The sequence below is a fragment of the Solanum tuberosum genome, unplaced genomic scaffold (assembly GCF_000226075.1).
Source record: "Solanum tuberosum cultivar DM 1-3 516 R44 unplaced genomic scaffold, SolTub_3.0 scf00241, whole genome shotgun sequence".
Lineage (NCBI taxonomy): Eukaryota > Viridiplantae > Streptophyta > Magnoliopsida > Solanales > Solanaceae > Solanum > Solanum tuberosum.
The window spans coordinates 275184-284458 of record NW_006239165.1 but is presented as its reverse complement, the minus strand read 5'-3'; the positions used below and the strand labels follow the sequence as shown (position 1 = coordinate 284458).

General features: G+C 33.5%; 1 protein-coding gene across 2 annotated transcripts; it reads left to right on the top strand.

Annotated features, from left to right (window-relative positions):
* The first annotated feature begins 209 nt into the window (after nt 1-209).
* Nucleotides 210-8107, top strand: LOC102580439 (uncharacterized protein YtfP). Of its 2 annotated transcripts, XM_006357063.2 has the most exons (17): nt 210-438; nt 518-643; nt 726-785; nt 1294-1407; nt 1487-1574; nt 3164-3309; nt 3383-3484; nt 4513-4584; nt 4657-4756; nt 4845-4927; nt 5522-5599; nt 5715-5813; nt 5915-5965; nt 6084-6140; nt 6247-6288; nt 7795-7865; nt 7966-8107. In XM_006357063.2, the coding sequence occupies exons 1-17, from the start codon at nt 274-276 to the stop codon at nt 8027-8029; spliced, it is 1518 nt and encodes a 505-aa protein (XP_006357125.1). In that variant the 5' UTR covers nt 210-273; the 3' UTR covers nt 8030-8107. The 2 variants fall into 2 exon arrangements, with proteins under 2 accessions (XP_006357125.1, XP_015168789.1); XM_015313303.1 differs by lacking the exon at nt 3383-3484.
* Nucleotides 8108-9275: the final 1168 nt, after the last annotated feature.

Sequence of the window (9275 nt, the reverse complement as noted above, 5' to 3'; positions counted from 1 at the left end):
TATATATATATATATATATATACATATTCTATATTATTTTATATTATACTTGGATATAAAATAGAATTTTAAAAGTCCCACAAGTATAATATATAATATTATACTTGGCCCTAAATTCTCTTTTATAATATAGTAGAATTTCAAAACAATTTAGCATTAATTTTTTTTTTATATGCAAAAATATCACTAGTTAAAATACGAAAAAAAAAAACTAAAAAAACTTTCTTTATCAGTTTGCATTCCACAAAACGTTCCTAAAATTCGAACTGATGAATGTTTGAATTCTTTCATTCAATGAATTTGCTACCGCAGCGATTCATTTTTCGTTTTGGATTTGCCTCTCAAACGTCAACTTTCAAAGGAAACTATCCATGCTCAATCCCTAGCCATGGAAGAAGAAAATTCAGTGCAACTACTCTCTCCTTAGCTACTCCAAAGGTAATATTGAAATTAATGTACAGAGAATTTAACTATTTTTCTGCAATTTTTGGTAATATATGTGTTTTTGGTAAAGTAGTCAGGTGAAGAGCTTTTGTTAGTAGTAGGGGGCGGAGCAGCTGGAATTTACGGTGCTATAAGGGCTAAGACTCTCGCTCCGAATCTTAAAGTTGTTGTTATTGAAAAAGCGAGACCTTTGTCAAAGGTAATTGATACAATATTCTCAAAGTGGAGAATATTAATTTTGTGTTTGTAATGTGGAAAGTTTTGTTCTTTTGTTTTGGTAGGTCAAAATTTCTGGAGGAGGTCGCTGCAATGTGACTAATGGGCATTGTCCTGACAACAAGGTAAAATTCTCTTTGCAATTTAAAGATATGTTCTATGCTTAGTAAGTTGTAGAATTGGTGCCCAAAGCTTGATGTTCTTAGATTATGACACTTCTGGAAGAGTGACTTTTATTTATCTGTAGTTCTTGGAATTCAGAAAATACTGCAAATTATACCTTAGGGATTTGAAGATAAGTACCTTTTAGCCTAGGTTTGCACATGAAAAATCGAAGATACAAATAAATAATTGAGTTAAAATAGAATTTTTTTTGTTTGATGTCTCAACTCCCTCAGTCCAGATTTTGCATTCCTTTATACTGATTGAGTAGGATGTTTGTCTGTAGGCTATAGTTTATTAGAGTTATAAAATCAACTTAAATAACTGAGCCAAGAGTACAAGTATGTTTGTGTTCTTTTCTTTTTTTCTTTCCTAAAAGGTGCTCATAGTCGAGTATCATTTTCAACTTCAGATATGTGGTGTTTTAGCAGCATATAAGTCAAGCTCAACCGAAACCAAACTCTTTTGCAGATTTTGGCTGAACAGTATCCAAGGGGTCATAAGGAATTTAAAGGCTCCTTTTTCCATACTCATGGTCCAATGGATACAATGTCCTGGTTCTCTGATCATGGTGTTGTGTTAAAAGTAATCTCCGAGACTACCTTTTTTATGTTTCTTTTCTTCTTGTTGATGTTAACGTGTAGTTCTGCTGATTTTGCCTCAGATAGAGGAAGACGGAAGGGTCTTTCCCGCCAGTGATAGTTCATCTACTATAATTGATTGTCTCATGTCTGAGGCAAAGAGGAGTGGAGGTAGATAAACTATTCTATCACAATTTTATTTTATATTTTGTCATAGTTATTTGGGAGCATGTATGGTTGCATAAGCTTTTACTTCTATTCACATTATACTCCTTGTACATTCATATCCTTAGAAGTTCTCCAGGGGCAAGGGTGCCTATATCTATTATCTAAATTGTCTGTTTGAATAGCTTTGGACTTTCTACTCTTGTAAGGTCACACTTCCCTGAAAGCAAAAGTTTTCTGTTAGCTCGTGTGTGTTTGCATACACTTATCTACACGTACACTGACACTTGCTTATACAGAATTTACCGGTCAACTTGAAGCCAAGTATATGCCAAGAACATCTTGGAATTTGAGACATGTGATCCTTCAATTTTCTTTCTTATTGTAAAATATGGGAGACCGGAGATAGAGTGACAAGTTAAACAAATTGGAATAAGGAAAGATGAACCTCATCTCTATTCAAACTATAAAATTATTAGCCCAATATTATCCCCTTTGTAATCAAACAACAACATACCCAATATAATCCCACAAGGTGGGGTCGGGGGAGGATAGAGTGTACGCTGACCTTACCCCTACCTTGTGAGGTTAGGGATACACTATACCCTTTGTAATCATTCTACTTAAAGCATCCACTACCAAGATGTTTATGAAATTGTTTCAGGGTTAGAACTACTATAGATCAAGGCTAGATGTTGAATAATCATGATGCTAAATGACTACGTTAAACTTGGCTATTTAAACAAAGAAACTATTCGGAAACATGATGCTCATCTATATTTACTCTGCAAAACTATTAACCCAACAGTCTACCCTTTGTAATCATTCTGCCTAAAGCATTCAGTGCCAAGATGTGTATGAAATTGTTTCAGGGTTAAAACTACTATAGACCAAGGTTAGATGTTGAACAATCATGAAGTTAAGGTCCATGTTAAGACTCCATGCACCCGGTGCATACTTATAGTATGTTACCTTCTTTAGTTGAAGTTTTCTCAATTATCCTCAAGTGTATCTATTCTGTTTCAATCACCAGTTTGACATGGAAAAGTTCTGCCTTAAACTAAAATAGCAATATTTTGAAAGTCTCGTGCATTTTTATGCATTTTCTGTGTAGTTTACTTCATACTTGTGATGATAAACAAGTTATATCAACCAAAATGTGCAACTTACGGATGACATATTTCATGGGCTATACCCAAAAGCAGATCGCTGAATATTGTGAAGGAAGTATGCTCCTAATCTGAGGTTCTGAACAGCTCTGCACTATCAGCCTTCTATATTTCTTTGACATTAAACTTAAATTGCTCTATCATCTACACTGGCGAGTTAAAATATTAAATATCTGTCTCGTTGTGCTGTACCATGAATCCAAATACCCTCATGCTAAGCAAAAGGATCAAATTTAAAATTTCTTTCATTTCTCAAAAAAAGAAAAGAAAAAGGAGAGAATGTTCAGACCAGAAGATCTCAGAATGTTTAGGCTTGCGCATCCTTAGCTATGAATCTTGAGCAGTTAGATTACGTATTTGTAATTTGTGAGGTATTCCATTTCCCTTTTCCCTATCAAAATGCTGATATGCCAGTTCCTTATTTAGTCTTGTTGCAGACTGGAAAAGTTGTTACTAGTGCTTCTTCCACTGCTGATGGAAAGTTTGCCATTAAGCTTGAGAAACGTAGCCTTGATTATGTGGAACATGTTGAAGCTGATTATCTACTTATTGCTAGTGGGAGTAGTAAGCAGGTCAGTTTGGTAATGAGTTAGTAGCACTTTTTGCATCTATTCCTTCCCTTCATTTCCATCTTTTCCTGTTCAGGGTTATAATCTTGCCACTCAACTTGGTCATTCAATTTTGGAACCGGTTCCAAGCCTGTTCACTTTCAAGATTGATGACTTGAAGTTAGCAGAACTGTCTGGTGTAGGTTTCTTTACCATTTGCAGCCAATTGAGTGAAATCAGTCTTTGAGGTGTTTGGCTGCTACTCCTTATGTTTTATATCACATCAATGAAGATATAGCTTGTTAATTATGTGTTGTCAATAGTTCCTTCTTTCCTGAATCATGAATATACTCGGGGAGATGATTTATATGTCTCGTAAGTATTTTTTTAATAATTTTTTTGGATTCAGATACTATTGGTTTTCAAATAGTAGTATTAAGGATGACCTACCTCTGATTGTCAGTCAACTATCTGCACTGAGAATTGATTCTTTCCTCTATTCTAGCATTTAATATGTCTTATGAGACACTAGTTCCTTTTGACTTCTACCAGTGCTACCTTGCATGCTTCAAATTTCTATGTTCTTTAAGTACTGAGCTAGTTCTTCTCCGGAATATGTGCGATTGCTATATAAAAACATGAGTTTTGTCTCCCCTGTAAAATCACCTTTATTAAATTTTAGGTGATGCTTTGGTGTTATATATATTCTGGGACAATGTGCACTGATCGTACCTTTTCGTCTAATGACATAGTGATCTTTGATTTATTCCTTAACAGAGTTTCCTTTAACTTATGTATATTTTAACTGGTTCATTTTTATTTTGTTTTGCTTGAAATTTATATTAAAGTGAACACCATATTATACTCCATCCTTTTCAATTTGTTTGTCTTAGTTTAACTTGACACCGAGTTTAAAAAAGTAAAGAAGTCTTTTGAATCTTGAGGTCTTAAACTAAATATATGTATAATGTACCAAAATGTTTTAAACCTGCCATGTGGGATGTTGAAATTCAAGAGTTGCCAAATTAGGAAAGAGGCTTCTTTCTGAAACAGCCTAAAAAGGAAAGTAACACAAACAGATTGAAACATAGGGAGTATATATTACAAACATCATTTGCAATTTTGTGTTGATTATTAAAACAGTTGTGACATACTTATCACACCTTTGAGTACGTGAATATATTCATGCCTATGACTGACAGTAACCATTTTGCTTGTCATCCATAGGTAACATTCCCAAAAGTAAAAGCAAAATTACAGTTGGAAGGCATCCAGAAGAAAATACCACAGCTTACTCAGGTATGCACTTCTGATTGGTTGCATTTCTTGGATAGTATATTTGTACTGCAGAACAATAATACTATCTTTTAGGTAGGACCCATGCTTGTAACCCACTGGGGACTCAGTGGGCCTGTGGTTCTTAGGCTATCTGCTTGGGGGGCACGTTATCTATCCAGTTCAAACTATAAGGGTAAAAAATGTTTTCCTTCTTCTGTTTTTGTCATTTTCTCTTTACCACAACCTTTTCTCTTGCTAAATTTAGTTGCAAACACATCCAGGTACGCTTTGCGTGGATTTTACTCCTGACCTCCCTATTGAAGATCTAAAGTCTGCACTCACTCGTCACAAGAGTCAATTTTTGGTAATACATTCGATGACCTGAATTGAAGCTAAAGGCTTTGATTCCATATAAACAGTTTTGTCAAATATGGGAAATGTCTGGAAGAGAACAGAAAGCTGTCCTCCATGAGAAGAGAACTACTTTTATCAAAAAAACAGAAAGGAAAGAAAGATACAGGAACTAATACTTGAAATTACATTAAACATTTGCATTGTAGATTGAGCAACTGTATCCATGGATCCTTCATTTGTTTTGAAGTACATGTGATGTGAGCGGTTATGGGTTCCTGTGAAATACATAGCAAAAAAAGGTGTATATATCTCTACCCAGTACTCACACACACTCATATAAGATATTTTCCATGGTCCATATAAGATATTTGAGCAGCAATAGATAGTTCTACTAATTTATTGAACCACATAAACAGATTGTATGAGATGTACTCATGCTTAGGGTTCTTTAACTATTGATCAATCTTATCAAAAGAAAAAGGTTCTGAAACTATTGATAGTTGTCTCCTGCAAAATAATATCTCATCATGACAAGAAAGCATATGATTTCTGATTTGTATAGGATCTCACTTCACCACTTTCCTTATTGTTCTCTTCAATGCAGAGGCAGAAGGTGCTGAATTCTTATCCTTCTGAACTTGCGGTTGTGAAAAGATTTTGGAAGTATATATTAGATCGTGAGGTAAAAATGTTTACTTCAGTTGCAAGGATATTTTTGGGCTTCTACATAAAAATATCTTCTCAGAATGTTTGATGTCCACTTCTATTTTTTTAAATTTCCTTTTCGATTAATGCAGGGCATATGTGGAGACATGCTGTGGTCCTCCATTTCCAATAATTTGTTAATTTCTGTCGCTGCTTTGTTAAAAGATTGTGCATTTAGCGTGAAGGGAAAGGTATCATGTCTCTTCCCATTTCTCAGACTCATTTCTGCTTTTGATGTCATTACTTTGATTGAAAAGAAACTTTCTGTTGCATTCTTTTTGGGGTAATGAAGGGCCAGTTTAAGGATGAGTTTGTCACAGCCGGAGGTGTTCCACTTTCAGAGGTGCTCCCTTTTCTTTTCTTCCTGTCTATATATGCCTTCCAATGCGCCAATGTGAAGACCCTTTCAATTTAGCTAAATTAATTTCTGAGAGTTGCAATCTTTCTATTTCTTCAAACAGATCTACCTTGATATGATGGGGAGCAGGATCCATCCGCATCTCTACTTTGCTGGAGAGGTTGTCTAACTAATGCCTGTGGTTTACTTCTCTTGCTTCAGGTGCAAATGTAGGACACAGTTTACGGCTTTCCATATTTGTTTCTGATTCTTTGAAAATCCTGTAGGTAGTCAATGTTGATGGTATTACTGGTGGCTTCAATTTTCAGGTAATATGAGCTTGATCTGAATCCACAGGGTAGAATTAACAAGAAAAGCGTCATGTTCTCTTTATTATATACTTATTACATATGCATACATATATATATATATATATATATATATGTATCTATAAGTCTGATGGGTATACTACAAAGAGAAGGCAATTTTTTTTTTGTGTAAACAATCTGTTCAGCCAAAACCTTTATCTTATAATCATATTACTATTTGGTGTATCATTCAGAAACTGAAGAAGTGTAGGTAGCAAATAAAATTGGAATGCAGTGGGTCCAAATGAAAAGAGAAAAAGTGAGGGTTCATATAGCCTATTACAACTATCTTAGGATTGAGGAATATCAATTCCACCACGCACCAAAAACAAATCATATTGTTGATGTAGTTGGTGGATACTGGATAGTGAAAGTGTGCTGTAGTTGGTTTATTTTTAGATAAATACAGTAGGAATCCTTGTAAAGTAAAGTCATGGTCCACCTACTTTAAACAACTATATTGGTGCTCATCTTTTCCGCATCTTCTTATAAACAGTAGACTGGAAATGCCATTTTGTAGAGACTTTGTACTTTCAAAGTGGTCGTCGTCGTCATTGTCTTAAGAAATTTGTTTTAAGTTTTCTTTATTAACTTAATATAAAAAAAAATTGGGTTTTTATATTTCTGTAATTCCAGTTTTCCCATGATGTTTAGTCCTACTAGACATAAAACATGAAGATTTTTCTTGGACTCTTTACGCTTACAGCAGTGATGATCTGCTCCCTTTGTATATTCCTTTACAACACTTTATTGTTGCTTGAGTTTCAATGGGTAGCCTTTAACAATAAAAAAAAGAAAAAGAAAAGAACATGATATAGATTTTTCCTTGTCAAAAAGACATGATAGACTACCTTAAGTTAAATCTCTTAGGAAAATAACAGACTAAATATGTTGTATTAGAAGGAAGTTGTACTGACATTAATTTGACCTATTAGGGTACTTATAAATAATTGGTTGGATAGTTGTTTTCTGCTAAAAATGACTTATTTTGATATTTGATGTTATATCATGTAATTTACTAATGATTACCCTACACGATATTACCTTTCTCTAAGATTCTTTATCGAACTATTTTGCAATTTCATTTAGCAAAGTTTTGATACAGCAATTCTATATTATAAATTTAATTTTTGATGTATGACCGATTTTATTTATTGTAAACGTCTTTGTTCAACGAGATTATCTTTAGTGTTGAACCCCTCTACATATCAAACATGCGTCCCGATGGATTTGTGATTGATATTCTAGCAAATGTGAAACCAGACACTGATAAAGCTGATATCGCTGTTCTTACAGATGATATGCTGTCTTGCTCCTAAAACACATATTCACTGTCTGAACTAAACCTACTTTACCCATGTGTCTTGTTTCCTATTTTCGTTTTCTATTCCTTCTCTTTATATATATATTGGGATTTCAGCTGGCTACTTTTTTCATCTGATTGTTTAGCACTTGGCCAACTTGCAGAATGCTTGGACAGGGGGATACATTGCAGGAACAAGTATCGGTAACCTAGCTGTACATGAGAGAGTATATCAGTAAGTTATGCAGTAATTTGGAGATATTGAAGAGCTGATGAAGTTTTTTGAAGTGGCAATTCTCCTAGTTATGTCTAACTCATTTTTTTTTTTATAAAAGGGAAAAGGCAAGTGTATCAAAAGACTTGTGTATAAGTTCAGGTAGTGAATTCTCTTCGGAATGAATGAGAATAGTTACTGATAGTATGAATTCTCGTTTTGCATCAGTGACCTATTTTATAAGAGATCCTTCATTTTTATATCTATCTAAAAGATCTGCAAAAGTCATTTTTTTTTCTATTCAATTTGTAAGTGGTCAGAAGAGATCATTTCCTCGTGACACTGTATATGTTGCTTGAATATTTCATTGGCTTGATGTAATTGTGTCAAACGGGTTGAATAATAGCATGTGAAATGCTATTAAGAGCTTTTAAGTTTCCAGGAAACCTCATTGACCAAGTTAATAAAGAAATTTTCCCGACTGTGATTGCACCTAGAGGTGTCAAAAATGAACCCAATTATAGGTAATCCGTCCAGAATTTTAAGGGTTGGGTTCAAGATAATTAAAATTGGGTTCAATCTCAACCCATTCAAGTCCTAACCCATTTTAAGAGAATCCTCAATTGAGCTCAATTTAATCTCTAATTTCAACCCGTTTTAAAATTCTTTATTTGCATTGATATAAATTGTAATATATGTTCCTATATTGAAAGTATGAATTACTATCTATTTATATCTTTTAGAATTTATATACCATTTGTAACTTTTTTTTTCAAATTTTCTTGAGTTAAAATTCAAAAATTGTGGCTATAAAACTTAAATAATAATAGATTAAAATTATTGAGATTGAGCGGGTCAAATTGGCGGATCAAGATCCAACCCGTTTTTAAGCTTATTTGAGCCCAACCCAATCGAGCACAAAGTAAACTTGGGCGGGTCAGAATCCAACTCAATTTCTATTTCAACCCATTTTAATATTTTCAATTTCAATCCAACCCGCTTATTTGACCAAGTTAATAAAGAAATTTTCCGGACTGTGATTGCACCTATTAATATTCCTCAAAATAAAATTATGGATACGTAATTGCAACACAATTTTCAGTTACGTGCTGAGTTTCTTGTTGAATATTCTCCAAATTGGTTTTGTTTGATTTTTCAAAATGTTGAAAAGTACATGGAGTTTTTGGGTGTGTTTGGTATGAAGGAAAATATTTTTCATGTAAAATGTTTTCCTAGAAAATGTTTTCGTGGAAAACAAGTAGATTTTTGACTTATTTTCTCATGTTTGGTTGATGAGTAGAAAATATTTTCCGTAAAAGATTTTTTAGTGTTTGATTTATGAATGAAAATTATTTTTGAGAAAATATGTAGAAAATAATTTTTGAATTGAAATTGAAAATATTTTTTAAAAATAAACTTAATTTTTTTTGG

What these genes read in the sequence shown, in the direction of transcription:
- LOC102580439 (XM_006357063.2), top strand. Translation starts at nt 274, where the DNA reads ATGTTTGAATTCTTTCATTCAATGAATTTGCTACCGCAGCGATTCATT. An exon ending in AAGCGAGACCTTTGTCAAAG is followed by an intron (nt 644 to 725) that starts GTAATTGATACA and finishes TTGTTTTGGTAG; the next exon opens with GTCAAAATTTCTGGAGGAGG. An exon ending in TGAGGCAAAGAGGAGTGGAG is followed by an intron (nt 1,575 to 3,163) that starts GTAGATAAACTA and finishes TTCCTTATTTAG; the next exon opens with TCTTGTTGCAGACTGGAAAA.